General features: G+C 48.7%; 1 protein-coding gene across 3 annotated transcripts in view; it reads left to right on the plus strand.

The window, feature by feature from the left end:
- The window catches only part of LOC137331241 (segment polarity protein dishevelled homolog DVL-3), a 115,367-nt gene that overhangs the window by 22,137 nt on the left and 72,945 nt on the right, over positions 1-20,285 (plus strand). For all 3 annotated transcript variants that reach the window (XM_067994890.1, XM_067994889.1, XM_067994888.1), the window contains exons 3-4: positions 7,650-7,771; positions 16,294-16,400. In XM_067994890.1, the coding sequence (XP_067850991.1) occupies positions 7,650-7,771; positions 16,294-16,400 (229 nt within the window). The remainder of the gene's footprint in view (positions 1-7,649; positions 7,772-16,293; positions 16,401-20,285) is intronic.

A 20,285-nucleotide genomic window follows, 5' to 3' on the forward strand; every position in this document is an offset into this window, starting at 1 on the left:
TTCACGGCAGATGACACAAAAAACCTCCCAGAAATACTAGAGAACCAAGGGTCTGGTGAGAATGAGGAACTGAAGGAAATTAGTATTAGTGAAAAAAAATAGTACTAGTGAAATTAATGGGACTGAAAGCCGATCAATCCCAAGGACCAGATGATCAGGGCATGTACCCATCCATGCCCTGATGAACTCAGGGCATGGATGGGTACATGGGACTGGGATGTTATAGCTATTACTGAAACATGGCTAAGGGAGGGGCAGGACTGGCAGCTCAATGTTCCAGGGTACAGATGCAATAGGAAAGATAGAGCAGGAGGTAAGAGAGGAGGGGGAGTTGCGTTCTTGATTAGGGAGAACATCACGGCAGTAGTGAGAGGGGATATATCCGAGGGTTCGCCCACTGAGTCCATATGGGTAGAACTGAAAAATAAGAAGGGAGAGATCACTTTGATAGGATTGTACTACAGACCCTCAAATAGTCAACGGGAAATTGAGGAGCAAATATGTAAGGAGATTACAGACAGCTGCAAGAAAAATAGGGTGGTAATAGTAGGGGACTTTAACTTTCCCAACATTGACTGGGACAGCCATAGCATTAGGGGCTTGGATGGAGAGAAATTTGTTGAGTGTATTCAGGAGGAATTTCTCATTCAGTATGTGGATGGCCCGACTAGAGAGGGGGCAAAACTTGACCTCCTCTTGGGAAATAAGGAAGGGCAGGTGACAGAAGTGTTAGTGAGGGATCACTTTGGGACCAGTGATCATAATTCCATTAGTTTTAAGATAGCTATGGAGAAGGATAGGTCTGGCCCAAAAGTTAAAATTCTAAATTGGGGAAAGGCCAATTTTGATGGTATTAGACAGGAACTTTCAGAAGTTGATTGGGAGAGTCTGTTGGCAGGCAAAGGGACGTCTGGTAAGTGGGAGGCTTTCAAAAGTGTGTTAACCAGGGTTCAGGGTAAGCACATTCCTTATAAAGTGAAGGGCAAGGCTGGTAGAAGTAGGGAACCTTGGATGACTCGGGAGATTGAGGCACTAGTCAAAAAGAAGAAGGAGGCATATGACATGCATAGGCAGCTGGGATCAAGTGGATCCCTTGAAGAGTATAGAGATTGCCGGAGTAGAGTTAAGAGAGAAATCAGGAGGGCAAAAAGGGGATATGAGATTGCTTTGGCAGATCAGGCAAAGGTGAATCCAAAGAGCTTCTACAAATACATAAAGGGCAAAAGGGTAACTAGGGAGAGAGTAGGGCCTCTTAAGGATCAACAAGGTCATCTATGTGCGGAACCACAAGAGATGGGTGAGATCCTGAATGAATATTTCACATCGGTATTTACGGTTGAGAAAAGCATGGATGTTAGGGAACTTGGGGAAATAAATAGTGATGTCTTGAGGAGTGTACATATTACAGAGAGGGAGGTGCTGGAAGTCTTAACGCGCATCAAGGTAGATAAATCTCCGGGACCTGATGAAATGTATCCCAGGACGTTATGGGAGGTTAGGGAGGAAATTGCGGGTCCCCTAGCAGAGATATTTGAATCATCCACCGCTACAGGTGAGGTGCCTGAAGATTGGAGGGTAGCAAATGTTGTGCCTTTGTTTAAGAAGGGCGGCAGGGAAAAGCCTGGGAACTACAGACCGGTGAGCCTGACATCTGTAGTGGGTAAGTTGTTAGAGGGTATTCTGAGGGACAGGATCTACAGGCATTTGGAGAGGCAGGGACTAATTAGGAACAGTCAGCATGGTTTTGTGAGAGGAAAATCATGTCTCACGAATTTGATTGAGTTTTTTGAAGGGCTAACCAAGAAGATAGATGAGGGCTGTGCAGTAGACGTGGTCTACATGGACTTCAGCAAAGCATTTGACAAGGTACCGCATGGTAGGTTGTTACATAAGGTTAAATCTCATGGGATCCAAGGTGAGGTAGCCAATTGGATACAAAATTGGCTTGACGACAGAAGACAGAGGGTGGTTGTAGAGGGTTGTTTTTCAAACTGGATGCCTGTGTCCAGCGGTGTGCCTCAGGGGTCGGTGCTGGGTCCGCTGTTATTTGTTATTTATATTAATGATTTGGATGAGAATTTAGGAGGCATGGTTAGTAAGTTTGCAGATGACACCAAGATTGGTGGCATTGTGGACAGTGAAGAAGGTTATCTAGGATTGCAACGGGATCTTGATAAATTGGGCCAGTGGGCCGATGAATGGCAGATGGAGTTTAATTTAGATAAATGTGAGGTGATGCATTTTGGTAGATCGAATCGGGCCAGGACCTACTCCGTTAATGGTAGGGCGTTGGGGAGAGTTATAGAACAAAGAGATCTGGGAGTACAGATTCATAGCTCCTTGAAAGTGGAGTCACAGGTGGATAGGGTGGTGAAGAAGGCATTCGGCATGCTTGGTTTCATTGGTCAGAACATTGAATGCAGGAGTTGGGATGTCTTGTTGAAGTTGTACAGGGCATTGGTGAGGCCACACTTGGAGTACTGTGTACAGTTCTGGTCACCCTATTATAGAAAGGATATTATTAAACTAGAAAGAGTGCAGAAAAGATTTACTAGGATGCTACCGGGACTTGATGGTTTGACTTACAGGGAGAGGTTAGACAGACTGGGACTTTTTTCCCTGGAGAGTAGGAGGTTAAGGGGTGATCTTATAGAAGTCTATAAAATAATGAGGGGCATAGATAAGGTAGATAGTCAAAATCTTTTCCCAAAGGTAGGGGAGTCTATAACGAGGGGGCATAGATTTAAGGTGAGAGGGGAGAGATACAAAAGGGTCCAGAGGGGCAATTTTTTCACTCAAAGGGTGGTGAGTGTCTGGAACGAGCTGCCAGAGGCAGTAGTAGAGGCGGGTACAATTTTATCTTTTAAAAAGCATTTGGACAGTTACATGGGTAAGATGGGTATAGAGGGATATGGGCCAAGTGCAGGCAATTGGGACTAGCTTAGTGGTATAAACTGGGCGACATGGACATGTTGGGCCGAAGGGCCTGTTTCCATGTTGTAACTTCTATGATTCTATGATCTATATCCCAGGGTTTTGAAAGAGGTGGCTATAGAGAGATAGTGGATGCATTAGTTGTCATCTTCCAAAATTCTATAGATTCTGGAATGGTTCCTGCAGATTGGAGGGTGGCAAATGTAACCCCACTATTTAAGAAAGGAGGGAGAGAGAAAACAGGGAACTACAGACCTGTTAGCCTGACATCAGTAGTAGGGAAAATGCTAGAATCTATTATAAAGGATGTGATAACAGGACACTTAGAAAATAATAATAGGATTTGGCAGAGTCAACATGGATTTATGAAAGGGAAATCATGTTTGACAAACCTGTTGGAGTTCTTTGAGGATGGAACTAGTAGAATAGATAAAGGGAGAACCAGTGGATGTGGTGTATTTGGATTTTCAGAAGGCTTTCGATAAGGTCCCGCACAGGAGGTTGGTGAACAAAGTTAGAGCACATGGAATTGGGGGGAATATACTGGCATGGATTGAGAATTGGTTAACAGACAGAAAACAGAGAGTAGGAATAAACGGGTCTTTTTCAGGTTGGCAGACTGTGACTAGTGGGGTATCACAGGGATCGGTGCTTGGGCCCCAGCTATTCACAATCTATATCAATGATTTGGATGAGGGGACCAAATGTAATATTTCCAAGTTTGCTGATAACACAAAACTAGGTGGGAATGTGATTTGTGAGGAGGATGCAAAGAGGCTTCAAGGGGATATAGACAGGCTAAGTGAGTGGGCAAGAACATGGCAGATGATGTGGAAAAATGGGAAATTATCCACTTTGGTAGGAAAAACAGAAATGCAGAGTATTTTTTAAATGGTGAGAGATTAGGAAATGTTGATGTTCAAAAGAACCTGGGTGTCCTTGTACATGAGTCACTGAAAGCTAACATGCAGGTGCAGCAAGCAATTAGGAAGGCAAATGATATGTTGGCCTTTATTACAAGAGGATTTGAGTACAGGGGTAAAGATGTATTACTGCAATGAGACAGCACCTGGAGTATTGTGTACAATTTTGATCTCCTTACCTAAGAAAGGATATACTTGCCGTAGAGGGAGTTCAACAAAGGTTCACCAGACTGATTTCTGGGATGGCGGAGTTGTCATATGAGGAGAGATTGAGTAGCCTAGGCCTGTATTCTCTAGAACCTAGAAGAATGAGAGGTGATCTCATTGAAACATACAAAATTCTTACAGGGCTCGACAGGGTAGATGCAGGGAGGATGCTTCCCCTGGCTGGGGAGTCTAGAACCAGGGGTCACAGTCTCCGAATAAGGGGAAGGCCATTTAGGACTGAGATGAGGAGAAATTTCTTCACTCAGAGGGTGGTGAATCTTTGGAATTCTCTACCCCAGAGGGCTGTGGAGGCTCAGTCATTGAGTACATTCAAAACAGAGATTGATAAATTTCTAGATATTAAAGGCATCAAGGGATATGGGGATGGTGCAGGAAAATGGTGTTGAGGTAGAAGATCAGCCATGATCTTGTTGAATGGAGGAGCAGGCTGAAGGGGCCGGATAGCCTACTCCTGCTCCTATTTCTTATGTTATTAAAGCCATTTACTGAAGAGTCTGTTCACCTAATCAGAAAACGCCGCCCATCGGGAGATCAGCTATTTCTGCCGGTGGGTCTCTCCACTGAGTGTCACACATCTTCCCGAACGTTTCCAGTGAATGCTCCCATCTCACCACGAAGAAGACCGTGGGGAGCCAACAGTTTATTATGATGTTGGTACCAGTGTAACTGGTTCGAGAGTGACACTGTTTCCTGAAATGGAACAACGGCAACAACGACTTGCATTTATATAGCGCCTTTCACGAACTCAGGATGTCCCAAAGCGCTTTACAGCCAATGAAGTACTTTTGAAGGCACTGTTGTAATGTAGGAAACGCAGCAGCCAATTTGCACACAGCAAGATCCCACAAACAGCAGTGAGAAAATGACCAGATCATCTGTTTGAGTGATGTTGGTTGAGAGATAAATATTGGCCAGGACACCGGGGAGAACTCCCCTGCTCTTGTTCGAAATAGTGGCCGTGGGATCTTTTACCTCCAACTGAGAGGGCAGACGGGGCCTCGGTTTAACGTCTCAGCGAAAGACGGTTCCTCCAGCTTGGTGCCATTTTCACCTCCGTGAAGAGCCTTGGGTTGTTAAAGATGTTATATGAACCCGCGACCACTACCACCGAGAAGGACAAGGGCAGCAGGCACATCACCTCCAAGTTCCCCGCACATATCGGCCGTTCCTTCACCATCACTGGGTCAAAACCCTGGAACTCCCTCCCTAACAGCGCTGTGGGAGCTCCTTCACCGCACGGACTGCAGTGGGTCAAGAAGGCGGCTCACCACCATCTCGACGGCAACTAGGGATGGGCAGTAAATGCCGGCCTTGCCAGCGACGCCCACATCCCGAGAATGAATACAAAAAAAATAAGTGCGAGTTGTGGTTTTGAGGTAATTCTGATGCGATGCCACGCTTTATAAATGCATGTTCGTTCTTTTTTAATTAATCCAACAAGGCACTGGGGGAGTGGGGGCAGGGAGTCAGTTCACAGGTTGATATGAACTGTAAGGTTAGGGCACCGCGGAGGCCCAGGTCACGACCTTTTCATCTTGCGAGGCTCGTGGAGACAAAGGCTAGGAACCTTTCATCTCTCAAGTGTTCAGTTTGCTTAGAGTCGGTCGCAGTGTGTGAGAGAGAGAGAGAGAGAGAGAGGAGAGGGAGAGCGGCATCCCGAACCGCTCGTTAATTATCCTCGGTCAATTTGTCCAGTTTTAGAGGTGGGCTGAGGGGACGCTGTTTAAACAGGCAGCAGAGGGTCAGCAGATTCCTGGTGTCAGGTCAAAGTTTGCTCAACGTGACTGACTGCCAGTCGTGGCCGACTGTTAAAACCTGGAACAAACAAGAGATTTACCAGGGCTCCAAGGGTTAGATTATGAGGAGAGATTACATAAACTAGTCTTGTATTCTCTGGAATATGGATGGTTAAAGGGTGATTTGATTGAGGTTTTTTAGGATTTTGAAAGGAATTGATAGGGTAGATAGAGGGAAACTTTTTCTGCTGGAGGGAGAGTCCAGGACAAGGGGGCACAACCTTAAAATCAGAGGCAGGCCACTCAGGAGAGAAATTAGGAACCACTTCTTCACGCAAAGGGTGGTAGAAGTGTGGAGCTCTCTCCCACAAAAAGCAGTAGATGCTCGCTCAGTTAATAATTTAAAATCTGAGATCGACAGATTTTTGCTAGCCAAGGGTATTATGGGCTATGGAGCCAAGGCGGGTGGATGGAATTAGGTCACAGATCAGCCATGATCTCACTGGATGGCGGAACAGGCTCGAGGGGCTGAATGGCCTCCTCCTGTTCCCAAGTCCCTCCATCGCACGACTTTGTCCACCACTAATTTTTTTTTTTGCGCAGAGGGAGAGTTTGCAAAACAAACAGCGACTTCACAGACCAGAAAGGCGGTGAAGCTTGAGGTAGAGAGGCCGATGAAACAGCGCTGTGGCAGAAATTGGAAAATCCTCCTCTTCATCCTGGGAGGGCAGCGATAATCCACCGGGCAGCTTCTGAGATTTTTTTAAAAATAAGAAGGAAAAACTTTGGGTATCTGAAACAATAAGAGAAAATGCCGGAATGAGAGAAGACGGGTTTCGAGTGAAGACCCTTCATCCGTTTTCTCCCTGCACCCCCCCCTCGCCCCCCGAAATGTTGACCTGTTTTTTTTTTCCTCAGATGCTGCGTTGTTCCTTGTTTTTTATTTATAATCTTGCGATCCCAAGTGCTCCTTTTTCCCGAACACCTGCCGATAACTTGTTGGTCCTGTTCAAATGTAGCATTTGGTGGATACTGGGCAGCCCCAACATTGACGAGTCTTGTCATGAAGTAGTTTCGGTCTAGGTCGTGCTTATATGCACAATTGGGCACAGGAGCGACACACCTGAAATTACTAATTTAATTCCACGTGCATTTCTCAAACTTCATCAAGAAAATATTCAGCCTAACAATAGATTTTTAAAAAAGACTTGCATTTCTATAGCGTCTTTCACGACCTCTTTACAGCCAATGAAGTACTTTTGAAGCATTGCCACTGTTGTAATGGCGCACAGCACGATCCCACAAACAGCAGTCTGTTTTAGGGATAAGCATTGACCAGAACTCCCCTGTTTTTTGTTCGAAAAAGGGCTATATAGTCTTTTACATCCATCTGAGAGGGCAGACGGGGCCTTGGTTTAACGTCTCATCTGCACCTCCGACAGTGCAGCACTCCCTCAGTACTGGCACTGGGAGAGTCAGCCTAGATTTTGTGCTCAAGTCTCTGGAGTGGGACTTGAACCCTCAACCTTCTGACTCAGAGGCGAGAGAGTGCTACCCACTGAGCCACGGCTGGCACCTGCTGCAGTATGTAATTGGCCGTAAAACGCTTCGGGAGGCCCTGAGGTCGTGTAAGGCGCTATATAAATGCAGGCTCTTTCTTTCGTTCCTAACTCTCTCAATCCTGCTTGGTGCCCATCTCCGCTCTGTGAAGTACCCTGGGATGGTCACTGTGTTAAAGGAGCTTTGTTAAAGTGAACGTTTCTGCTGGTTTAATGTCTAATACTGCTCCGTTCCGAGCTTTAACGCGGATTTTGCTCTTCTGTTACAGCTGGTGTCTGCGGAAGGTTCCCACTCTGACACCGGATCCACGTGTGCGGACAGTCAGTCGGATCTCCCTCCCCCCATTGAGCGGACGGGCGGAATCGGAGACTCGCGGCCCCCCTCCTTCCAGTGAGTATGTCGGGTGGGTCTGCATCCAGAACCCCCACTACTTGAGCTTCCCTTCAGAAAGCAGCCAGAGTGTTGTGTGTTGGCGGAGCCGTGTCTCTGTCTCTCATCTTTGTGTTCAAATCCCTCCATGGCCTCGCCCCTTCCTTTACCTGTAACCTCCTCCAGCCCTACAACCCTCCGAGATCTCTGCGCTCCTCCGTTTCTGACCTCTTGCACATCCCCGATTTTCACCGCTCCACCATTGGCGGCCGTGCCTTCAGCTGCCTGGGCCCTAAGCTCTGGAATTCCCTCCCTAAACCTCTCCGGCACTCTCTCCTCCTTTAAGATGCTCCTTAGAACCTACCTCTTTGACCAAGCTTTTGATCACCTGTCCTAATATCTCCTTACGTGGCTCGGTGTCAAATTTTGTTTGATTTCACTCCTGTGGAAGCACCTTGGGGACATTTTGTTACGTTAAAGTCGCTATATAAATGCAAGTTGTTGTTGTTTGGGGGTCCGGGAGGCTCTCTGTGGGTCTTGGGGTGGCGATTACTCTCGACCCATTGCGAGCTGGACCGCGCGGTCGGGTTTTATGGTGCTTCGGTCCGTCCCCTGTGGGGTCAGAATTCAGTTAGAAAATATCAGCTAAAGCACAGACAGAGATAAGTGACTGCGGGCTCTGAAACCTGCTCACACTGTGGGGTCCTGATCCCTGCTTCCAGACACAGACCCGAATCACTACGACCTCCCTGACCCTCCGTCTCAGTTTGCTACAGTTTATAATTTACCAGCGGACATCAGTGTATGAATTGAGTATCGCACAGATCCGGGTTTGACACCTAAATAACTTGACGACGCCCACAGGTTATTTAACGTACGTGCGACCTAGTCACGCATGTACCACGCAGTCAGTCGTATCTGCCGCTTAACTCTGGTATCAGGACTCGTGTGGTGTCCTCCATATCTCCTCTCTTACACTCTCACCGCCCCCTCCACCCAGACCTGTACAATTGCTTGGGTTTTCTGATGCCCCCCCACACCCCTCCCCCCCCACACCCCCCCAAAGGCATAGACTGTTGCTGGGATACAGCAGGTTTACCTTCATCAGTACCTCCCAAAGTTGGTCATGTGTGACTCTGGCTGTTGAACTGTGGAGGCCATCACACACAGGCTCAATCCTGTCCTCGCCCGCAGGGTACCGTAGCTTAGTGGTTTATGTTATTGGACTAATAATCCACAGATCATGAGTTCAAATCCCAGCCTGAGAAATTTGAATTCAGTTTTCAAAAAACCTGGAAATAAGAAGATGGGACCAGTAAAAGTGACCATGAAACTGTCGGATTGTCCGAAAAAAACCCAACTGATTCACTAATGTCCTTTAGGAAAGGAAACCTGCCGTCCTTACCCGGTCTGGGCCTATACGTGACCCCAGTCCCACATCAATGTGGCTGACACATAACTGCCCTCTGAAGTGGCCCAGAAAGGCACTCAGTTCAGGGCAACTGGGGATGGGCAATAGATGCTGGCCTTGCCAGCGACAGCTTCCAAGAGTGTGCACTCAGTCGGACCTCACTGAATATCGACTCAGAAAGGGAGCCTGGGCTGCTTCCCTGCAGAGTTACCATGAGGATTAAAAGTGGGTTTTGGCACCCTGTGCTCTCGCTACAAGGTCAAAGTGTGCTTTGAGTTAGCAGAGCCAGAATGAGAGTGTACAAGTGACCATAGGGAATGCGGGAAAACCTCACCTACATTGGGGGCATCTGAAACTGGCTTTCGCAACACTGAACAAAAACAAATTATTAATACTGTACCACCCCATGAATCTTTCCTTCTGTTTCCCAGTTTTTGTCCCCATTTCTCCCCTTCCCTGCCCTCCTTCCTCTCTCTCCATTCCCTCCTCTCTTTTCTCCCCTCGCATGAATCCTCCAACTCTCCTGGCAGCACGGCCCAGATAGGGAAGTTATCGTGCGAGGAATTGTGTGCACAAGTCCAATTGCCCGATGCCGTAAACGACTGGAGAGGCACGGTACCTCGCCCCAGTGGGCAGTGCAGCCGACTAAGTGCTTCCCTTGGTCGACCGGCCTGGCCGTGAGTTTGCATTTGTGAGGTGTCGGGTGGAGTGGTTTTGCTTTGACCTCCTCAAACTCTGTGCTGGGGTTCACTTCAATTCAAATCCTTCAACTCCCTCCGTGGCCTCGCCCCTCCCTATCTCTGTAACCTCCTCCAGCCCTACAACCCTCCGAGATCTCTGCGCTCCTCCAATTCTGGCCTCTTGCGCATCCCCGATTTCCTTCGCTCCGCCATTGGCGGCCGTGCCTTCAGCTGCCTCGGCCCTAAGCTCTGGAATTCCCTCCCTAAACCTCTCCGCCTCTCTCTCCTCCTTTTAAGATGCTCCTTAAAACCTACTTCTTTGACCAAACTTTTGGCCACCTGTCCTAATATCTCTCTATGTGGCTCGGTGTCAAATTTTGTTTGCTAATCGCTCCTGTGAGGCGCCTTGGGACGTTTCACTACGTTAAAGGCGCTATATAAATGCAAGTTGTTGTTATTTCGATGCGTGCCCGCTGATTGTACAACTGGTCAGTGCCGAGATCTGGGGAGCAACGCTCTCCCTTGTTTCAGCGGAGATCAGGTGGAGGAAAGCTTCAGCGATGATCGGTAACTACAGGGTTAACCCTTCTGAGAGGCTGCACGAGGACGGGAGATTTATTATTAATTCACTAGGCAACAAGACACCACTTGTGGTTTCCACGAGTGGATTGAGAGTTGATCGATGATTCGATAGGTTAAATACGGTGAAACTATTCCGTCTGGTGGGGGAATCAAGAACAAAGGGGACGTAATCTGAAAATTAGAGCTATTCGGGAGGGAAATCAGGAAACACCTTTTCACCTTTTCACACAAAGGGTGGTAGAAATCTGGAAAAGTCTCCCGCAAAAGGCTGTGGATCAGTTGGAACTTCCAAGACTGAGATCGATAGATTTTTGTTGGGTAAGGGTATCGAGGGATATGGGGCAACGGCGGATAAATGGGGTTGAGGCACAGATCAGCCATGATCTGATTGAATGGAGGAGTAGGCTTGAGGGGCTGAATGGCCTCCTCCTGTTCCTATTCGATGTGAAGTTTGCGTGAGAGGAGCAGCGATATTGCAGCGTGATATTGCTCGTGGAATCCGACCCATCTTGTCGTAGTTCTCGGGGGGGGCTTTTGCTTTCCGTGCGCGACCGACACGCGAACGTTCCCGTGACCCGGCGCTGCTGCTCGCAGCAAGGTGCGATTCCCACTACCACCGGATTCCGCCCCCCCCCCCCCCGACACGGCCGCTCCCTGTTCTCAGCTGGGCTCGTCGGGTGTGGTCACCGGGCGATGGAGGAACGGGATCCCCAGTGGGAGTGGGGGGGAAGGCCGGGCTCGTGCGCGACTTTGGACGGCGGAGGTTAGCGAGCAGCCCCGGGCCGAAACCAGCTGCTAAAATAGTTGCTTTCAAAAAAAAAATTGCAATAAAAATAAAAGTGGAAATGCATCTTATTTACTCTTGTTTTTTTGTGCTGCTGTGGTAACTCCCCCTCCTCTGCACCCTCCGCTCCTGTAATTATGGGCTAAGAACTCGATGCCCTGCTCGCTGGGCTCTTGATGCCAGTCATTATCAGATTAGGGAGATAGTGGCCCTGCTGCAGAAGGTGCATTGTGCGTGATTTCCAAGCCCCACATTTATCGTATTACGTTACTGATGGAACTGATTCACCTGATCCTTTGGGGGATGGTGAGTTTGTATTTACACAAATGGTTCCTGGATTAGGGACAGGACAATAAATCGAGGGTTCTTGCTCCTGATCGCTGACCAGTGGAACCTGCCGGAAAGTACCACAGTGTGACTGTCAGAATGAGGACAGGGTTAGGTTTGGTTGCGATGACTCACATGGCCAAGTAGTTTGGTGGTTACCCACTGGTTCAACTCCCAGGACAGGTACAGCACGGGTTAGATACAGAGTAAAGCTCCCTCTACACTGTCCCATCAAACACTCCCAGGGCAGGTACAGCACGGGTTAGATACAGAGTAAAGCTCCCTCTGCACTGTCCCATCAAACACTCCCAGGGCAGGTACAGCACGGGTTAGATACAGAGTAAAGCTCCCTCTACACTGTCCCATCAAACACTCCCAGGGCAGGTACAGCACGGGTTAGATACAGAGTAAAGCTCCCTCTACACTGTCCCATCAAACACTCCCAGGGCAGGTACAGCATGGGTTAGATACAGAGTAAAGCTCCCTCTACACTGTCCCATCAAACACTCCCAGGGCAGGTACAGCACGGGTTAGATACAGAGTAAAGCTCCCTCTACACTGTCCCATCAAACACTCCCAGATGAGGTAGAGCGTGGGTTAGATACCGAGTAAAGTTCCCTCTACACTGTCCCATCCATGTGCACAGATTTTGTTTGGACAGGTATGGTTATGTTTCTGAAATGCTGGCTGCTTCCACCAGGGGGCAGTGAGCCAACACGTTTGAAGAATTAACCTGCGAGTGATGTTTCCCAGGGCTGTCGGGTCGTGGCTTTGGTTGTAACCTGTCGGTGTTTATTTTGGCTCGCCCATAAAAGCGCAGGGCTTGCATCACCTGGACCCGATTCAGCGGTCAACATTTCCCAGCGTGACAGTCGCACGTTCAACAGGTGCTTCTAACCCAGTCCAAGCCTCGTGGGTTCAGATTAAATACTGAGGGAGCAAATTCCAGATTTCCACTACCCTTTGTGTGGGAAAAGTGCTTTCTGATTTCCCTCCTGAACAGCCTAGCTCAAATTTTAAGACTATGTCCCTCTTGTTCTTGATTCCTCCATCAGAGCAAATAGTTTCTCCGTGTCTACGCTATCGAGTCCTCGCCCCTCGCAGCTCCCTGTTTGCTTCAGTACCAGAACGCAGGTTAAAGTGCCATTCGCTAGGCTCGTGGGTCTGAGCTGGAGCAATGGGAAGGCTATTTGAGTTGGCCTCAGTGCCCCTCGACTCGGGAGCGGGGAATCAGCCCGGGTTCCCACTCCTGCTCGTTACCTGGTGACCTCTACTGGAACCCGTGCGAATGCCGAGTGAGGGCAAGGTCTGGTTTGGCTGTGATGCTTCCACAGTTGCATAGCCTGTTGACCTTTGCTCACTCGCAAAGAATGGCGACTTGGACGGGGTAGCAGAGATCGGATGACACCTGGGAAACACATTGTTTTGTGCACTCCATCATGGACTTTCATCCCAGAGCAGTATGGTAAGCAGTCCATTCCCGCATGCAGCAAGACCTGGACAACATCCAGGCTTGGGCTGTTAAGTGGCAAGTAACATTCGCGCCAGACAAGTGCCAGGCAATGACCATGTCCAACAAGAGAGAGTCTAACCACCTCCCCTTGACATTCAATGGCATTACCATTTCCGAATCCCCCACCATCCTGGGGATTTCCATTGACCAGAAATTCAACTGGACCAGCCACAGAAATACTGTGGCAACTAGAGCAGATCAGAGGCTGGGTATTCTGCGGTGAGTGACTCACCCCCTGACTCCCCAAAGCCTTTCCACCATCTACAAGGCACAAGTCAGGAGTGTGATGGAATACTCTCCACTTGCCTGGATGAGTGCAGCTCCAACAACACTCAAGAAGCTCGACACCGTCCAGGACAAAGCAGCCCGCTTGATTGGCACCCCATCCACCACCCTAAACATCCACTCCCTTCACCGCCGGCGTAATTTGCCTGGAGTGTTTACCATCTACACATCCTAAACCTAGCCCCAATGCAGCAACTCGCCAAGGCTTCTTCGACACCACCTCCCAAACCTGCGACTTCCTCCACCTAAAAGGACAAGGGCAGCAGGCGCATGGGAACAACACCACCTCCAAGTTTACTCCCAAGTCACACACCACCCTGACTTGGACTTATATTGGCCATTCCTTCATCGTCGCTGGGTCAAAATTATGGAACTCCCTCCCTAACAGCACTGTGGGAGAACCTTCACCACACGGACTGCAATGGTTCAAGAAGGCGGCTCACCACCACCTTCTCAAGGGCAACTATGGGATGGGCAAAAAAAAAAACCTCACTTAGGTTATCTATGTACCTTTGTAACTTCCTGCTTCCATCTACACAACTTACTTTGCCTCCAAACTTAGTGTCATCAGCAAACCTGGACATACAGCTCTCTGTTCCTTCAACCAAGTGATTAATAGATAAGGTGAGAAGCTCGGGCCCCAGTAAAGGTCCCTGAGGAACACCACTTGTCACATCCTGCCAATATACAGGGGTACAGAGGCCTGGACTAATAATCCAGAGAACGAGGGATTCTCTGGCAGTTTGAGACTTTGAATTCAGTGTAAAAATAATCTGGAAATAAAAAGCTGTGGTATATAGATGAAGGAATGAGGAAGATCCTCTGATTAATTTCAGCGCAGTCTGCCTCATGCTTCAAATGTGGTTCATCCTGTACATTCATAGAATCATAGAAATTTACAGCACAGAAGGAGGCCATTCAGCCCATTGTGTCTATGCCAGCCGATAAAGAGCTATCCAGCCCAATCCCACTTTCTAGCTCTTGGTCTGCAGCCCTGTAGGTTTTGGCACTTCATGTGCACGTCCAAGTACTTTTTAAATGTGATGAGGGTTTCTGCCTCTCCCACCCTTTCAGGCAGTGAGTTCCAGACTCCCACCACCCTCTGGGTGAAAAAATTTCTCCTCAGCTCCCCTCTAATCCTTCTACCAATTACTTTAAATCTATGTCCCCTGGTTATTGACCCCTCTGCTAAGGGAAATAGGTCCTTCCTATCCACTCTGTCTAGGCCCCTCATACTTTTATACACCTCAACTAAATCTCCCCTCAGCCTCCTCTGTTCCAAAGAAAACAACCCCAGCCTCTCCAATCTTTCCTCATAGCTAAAAAAAATTCTCCAGTCCTGGCAACATCCTCGTAAATCTCCTCTGTACCCTCTCTAGTGCAATCACATCTTTCCTGTAATGTGGTGACCAGAACTGTACGTAGTACTCAAGATGTGGCCTAACCAGTGTTTTATACAGTTCCAGCATAACCTCCCTGCTCTTATATTCTATGCCTCGGCTAATAAAGGAAAGTATCCCGTATGCCTTCTTGACCACCTGACCTAGCTGTCCTGCTACCTTCAGGGATCTGTGGACATGCACTCCAAGGTCCCTCACTTCCTCTACACCTCTCAGTATCCTCCCATTTATTGTGTATTCCCTTGCCTTGTTTGCCCTCCCCAAATACATTGCAGAGACCCCCTGAGATGCAGAGGACAAGCACTGAATGGGAGGGTAAAAGCTGCCATGAAGCCATGGCCTGTGATAAATGTCTCGCCCCAGCTAACTAGCGTCAGGTTTCATTCAGTGTGACCTACCCATCTGGGACATAGGGACAGGAGTAGGCCATTCAGCCCCACGAGCCCTGTTCATCTGTATGTCAACTCCATTTATCTGCCTTTGCTCCATATCCCTTGATACTCTTATGTAGGATCATAAAGCAGGAGAAACTATTTCCACTGGCGGGAGGGTCGGTAACCAGAGGACACATATTTAAGATAATTGGGAAAAGAGCCAGAGGGAAGATGAGAAGAATTTTTTTTACGTAGTCAGTTGTGATGATCTGGAATGCGCTGCCTGAAAGAAGCAGATTCAATATTAACTATCCAATTCCCCTTCAAAAAATAGTTGAAAACCAAAAATTTGCAGGGCTATGGGGAAAGTGCAGGGGAGTGGGACTAATTGGATGGCTCTTTCAAAGAGCTGGCACGTGCATGATGGGCCGAATGGCCTCCTTCTATGGTGTAATGTTCTATGATTCTGTTTTTATCTGATCGTACAGTCATTTCACTGATGTGCAAGGGTGCTACCTCTCACCTTCCACCCTCTGTAAACTTCAACTCGTCCAAAACTCTGCTACCCTGTACCCTAACTCGCACCAAGTCCTGTTCTCCAATCACCCCCTGTGCTCGCTGATCTACGTTGGCTCCCGGTCCGGCAATGCCTCGATTTTAAAATTCTCATCCTTGTTTTCAAATCCCTCCATGGCCTCGCCCCCTCCCTATCTCTGTAACCTCCTCCAGCCCTACAACCCTCCGAGAACTCTGCACTCCTCCAATTCTGGCCTCTTGCGCATCCCCGATTTTCATCGCTCCACCATTGGCGGCCGTGCCTTCAGCTGCCTGGGCCCTAAGCTCTGGAATTCCCTCCCTAAACCTCTCCGCCTCTCTATCTCTCTCTCCTCCTTTAAGACGCTCCTTAAAACCTACCTCTTTGACCAAACCTACCTCTTGGTCACCTGTCCTAATATCTCCTTATGTGGCTTGGTGTCAAATTTTGTTTTGATAATCACTCCTGTGAAGCACCTTGGGATGTTTTACTACGTTAAAAGTGCTACATAAATGCAAATGTTTGTTGCTACGGGTCATAGTGTGACTCAGTTGCTAACGCCCTGAGCTTTACGCGGCGCGGTCCTGGTGCACTGTGACGCTCTGCGATCTCCGACTCACGCTGTCCTGTGGTGGTTTTTTTTTTTGTGCAGCGCGAATGCAGCCGGGAGTCAGGACAACCTGGACAACGAGACCGAGACCGAATCGGTGATCTCGTCGCGAAGGGAGCGGCTACGCCGGAAAGAGGGCCACGAGCACGGTGAGTGTCCTGAGCTGGGCGCGCGATGCGTGGCGAGAGAAAGAGGGACCGCCGCCCTCGAGCAGAATGGATGCCGGTGATGTCATGTCAACCGTTTTGTGATGACTCTGAACCTGAGGCTGGGGGTCAATTGAAAATTTCAAAACTGAGATCGATAGATTTTTGTTAGGCGAGGAATTCAGGAGAAACCTCTTTGCTCATAGAGTGGTGAATTTGTGTAGTTGAGGTGAATAACATAGATGCATTGGGCCGAATGGCCCGTTTCTGTGCTGTAAATTCTATGTAATTCTCTGTAATTCGATGTCCTCCCACCATATACTCCGCACTGGTGCAACGGTTTTCAAACTTTTCAGGGGTGTGGAATCCACTGCAAATATTGCAACTCTCTCACGAGATCCCAAGTTAATTACGGGCGGGGAAGGCCATCCATCCAGAGAGAGGCTACAGATTCTCCCTTCCCCCGCCCCATTGATGCATCTAATTAGTTCTTAAATGAACATTGCAACTGTGACTACACTTCAAAAGTACTTCATTGGCTGTAAAGCGCTGTGGGACGTCCTGAGGTCTTGAAAGGTGCTATATAAATGCATGTCTTTTTCTTTTATTCCAGATAGATTCAAGGTAAAAGGCGGGAGGTTTAGAGGGGATTTGAGAAAGAACTTTTTCACCCAGAGGGTGGTTGGAGTCTGGAACTCACTGCCTGAGAGGGTTGTGGAGGCAGGAACCCTCAGCATTCAAGAAGCATTTGGATGAGCACTTGAAATGCCATAGCATACAAGGCTACGGACCAAATGCTGGAATATGGGATTAGATTAGACTGGGCTTGATGGCCGGCGCGGACACGATGGGCCGAAGGGCCTCTATCCGTGCTGTATAACTCTATGACTCTATGGTTTTCTTCTCAACTACTCTATCTGGGAGTGATGCTTACTCCCTGGACCTTTCTTTCCCCCCCTCTCTCTCCTATAAGATGCTCCTTAAAACCGACCTCTTTGACCGAGCTTTTAGTCATCCCCCACTTCCTTTGCCCCACCATTGGCGGCCGTGCCTTCAGCTGCCTAGGCCCTAAGCTCTGGAATTCCCTCCCTAAACCCCTACACCTCTTTCTCCTCCTTAAAGACCCTTCTTAAAACCTATCGCTTTGACCAAGCTTTTAGTCAACCTGTTCTAAAGTCTCCTTCTTTGGCTCAGTGTCAATTCATGTCTGATAATCGCTCCTGAGAAGCACCTTGGGATGTTTTATTACGTTAAAGGCGCTTTATAAATGCTGTGTGAACAGGAATTTCTCGATATCAATCCCAAATCCTGGCTGAATCTGTGTTCTCTTGTCCTACTATTGCAACTTTAGCGGCCCATGGGACTGTTGCAGTGGTTGCTCACGACCTCCTATAAATATCGGCACACTCCTGGAAATAGTCGCAGACTTCCAAGGCTCTCCGACAATTATTAATAGTTTCAAGGACCCCCTACGAATGTTGATGGGGCCCCTAAAGATCCACAGTCCTGACCTCTGCTCTCGTCACAGAAAATTGTGGTACGGCAAAAGAAGCCACTTGTTAGCAAATCAAGAGGTGCAGAAACAATAGAATACAGAAGTCTCCTGCCCCTGAACTCCAGACATACAGGAAGGTGATCAGTTTGTGGACCTGCACCGATCCCCTTGAGTCATGGAGAGCAAAGCCGTGTCGGCAATCCCGGATCTGGCCGGTTCCAATGGCTACTCTACGTTGGGTTTATCGCCATTCTTTTAAGTGTGCACTGGAATCTATTTATCTGTCCGTATCTCTCTCTATCTATCTATCTCTCTATCTGTCCATCTCTCTCTCTCTCTCTCTCTCTCTCTCTCTCTCTCTCGTGTCAGCTGTGGCTCAGTGGGTAGCACTCTGAGCCAGACCGTCATGGGTTCGAGTCCTGCTCCAGAGACTTGAGCACAAAATCTAGGTTGGCACTGAGGGAGTGCTGCACGGTCGGAGGTGCGGTCTTTCAGACGAGATGTTAAACCGAGGCCCTGTCCACCCTCTCAGGTGGACAGGGCACTATTTTGAAGAAGAGCAGGGGAGTTCTCCCTGGTGTCCAGGCCAATATTTATCGCTAAAAACGGAATGTCTGGTGATTTATCACATTGCTGTTTGTGGGATCTTGCTGTGTGCAAATTGGCTGCCGCGTTCCCTACATTACAACACTGACTACACTTCAAAAGTACTTCATTGGCTGTAAAGCGCTTTGGGACGTCCTGAGGTCACGAAAGGCAATGTATAAATGAAGCCGCCTATTAACTATTAATTAGTTCTTTCTAATCCAGGGGCACTGAGACTGTCCATAACTCTCCAAGTGCTGTCATGGCTGAGATCAGCTAACTCGGCACAGACTGAAGGTACCTCTTGGTCTGTTGGCTAACTGTGCAGCACTGCTGCTCGCTGACTTTGTGAGGATCAGGTTAATAATACTGACAGCGAATCACACAAACACTGACCCTCCTCCAACATATCCCAGCCGGGTGACCTGAAACTAAGCAGGTGACCTCTCCCATGTACCTTGTTTTCCGTTCCCTGGTGTTTGTGCAGTTGCCGGGGAGGGAAGTGAGTCACTGAGACAGGTTTATTGGTCCTAATTGTTGTTTTGTGGCCTCCGCTGGCTTGTGTAAACACAACACCAGGGAAAGGATCAATGTCCCTGGCTCCAGTTACATGTCAGAGGAAAGAGACTTGTTCACAGATTAATAAGTGAGGGGGTGAAGGGCCTGCTCTAGACCCTCGTCGTCTCACTAAAGTGGTTTCACAGTAGGTCTTGGCAACACATACCCCCCTCCCTTATCCCCCTCCCTAATCCCCCGCACCCCCTCCCTAATCCCCCGCACCCCCTCCCTAATCCCCCGCACCCCCTCCCTAATCCCCCGCACCCCCTCCCTAATCCCCCGCACCCCCTCCCTAATCCCCCGCACCCCCTCCCTAATCCCCCGCACCCCCTCCCTAATCCCCCGCACCCCCTCCCTAATCCCCCGCACCCCCTCCCTAATCCCCCGCACCCCCTCCCTAATCCCCCGCACCCCCTCCCTAATCCCCCGCACCCCCTCGCTTACCTCCCCTGATCCCTCTGAGCCCAGACTGTCAGTGTTGGCAGGCTATTTGACTGTGGAAGGCATTACAGCCGAGCCTGTTCCTTATTCTGTCCATCGGCTAAACACGAGGATTTTCCTCGGCGGGTTGTTGGATAGCGATCAGGAGAGGAAATCCTGACATCTTTTTCCCCCTCCCTGAGGCAATAGTGATTTCCCCCCTATCATTGTGATTAGCTAACTCAACACAGCTCCGGAATTAAACCCAAGATTTTGCTGGTCGCTGTCGCTCAGTGCATCCTGACTTAAACATTAGGGGAGGGGGGGGAGGGGCGGAGTTGCTTGTTTTTACTTTGGATAGGAAAGGAAAAGCTTGCATGTATATAGCATCTTTCACGACCTCAGGACGCCGCAAACGCTTTACAGCCAACAAAGCAATTTTTGAAGCGTAGTCACTTTTCTAATGTAGGAAATAATGCAACCAATTTGCGCACAGCAAGATCCCACAAACAGCAATGAGATAAATGAGCACAAGTTATTTTTTTAGTCATGTTGGTTGAGAGATAAATATTGGCCAGGATACCAGAGAGAACTCCCCCTGCTCTTCTTCAAAATAGTGTCATGGGATCTTTTACATCCACCTGAGAGGGGCAGACGGGGCCTCGGGTTAATGTCTCAACTGAAAGACGGCACCTCCGACAGTGCAGCACTCCCTCAGTACAGGCACCGGGGAGCGTCAGACTAGATCATGCACTCAAGTCTCCGGAGTGGGACTCGAACCCACAACCTACTGACTGAGAGGCGAGTTGGTAAGTTCGTTACTGTAGTCG

This window comes from Heptranchias perlo, chromosome 13 (assembly GCF_035084215.1).
Source record: "Heptranchias perlo isolate sHepPer1 chromosome 13, sHepPer1.hap1, whole genome shotgun sequence".
NCBI lineage: Eukaryota > Metazoa > Chordata > Chondrichthyes > Hexanchiformes > Hexanchidae > Heptranchias > Heptranchias perlo.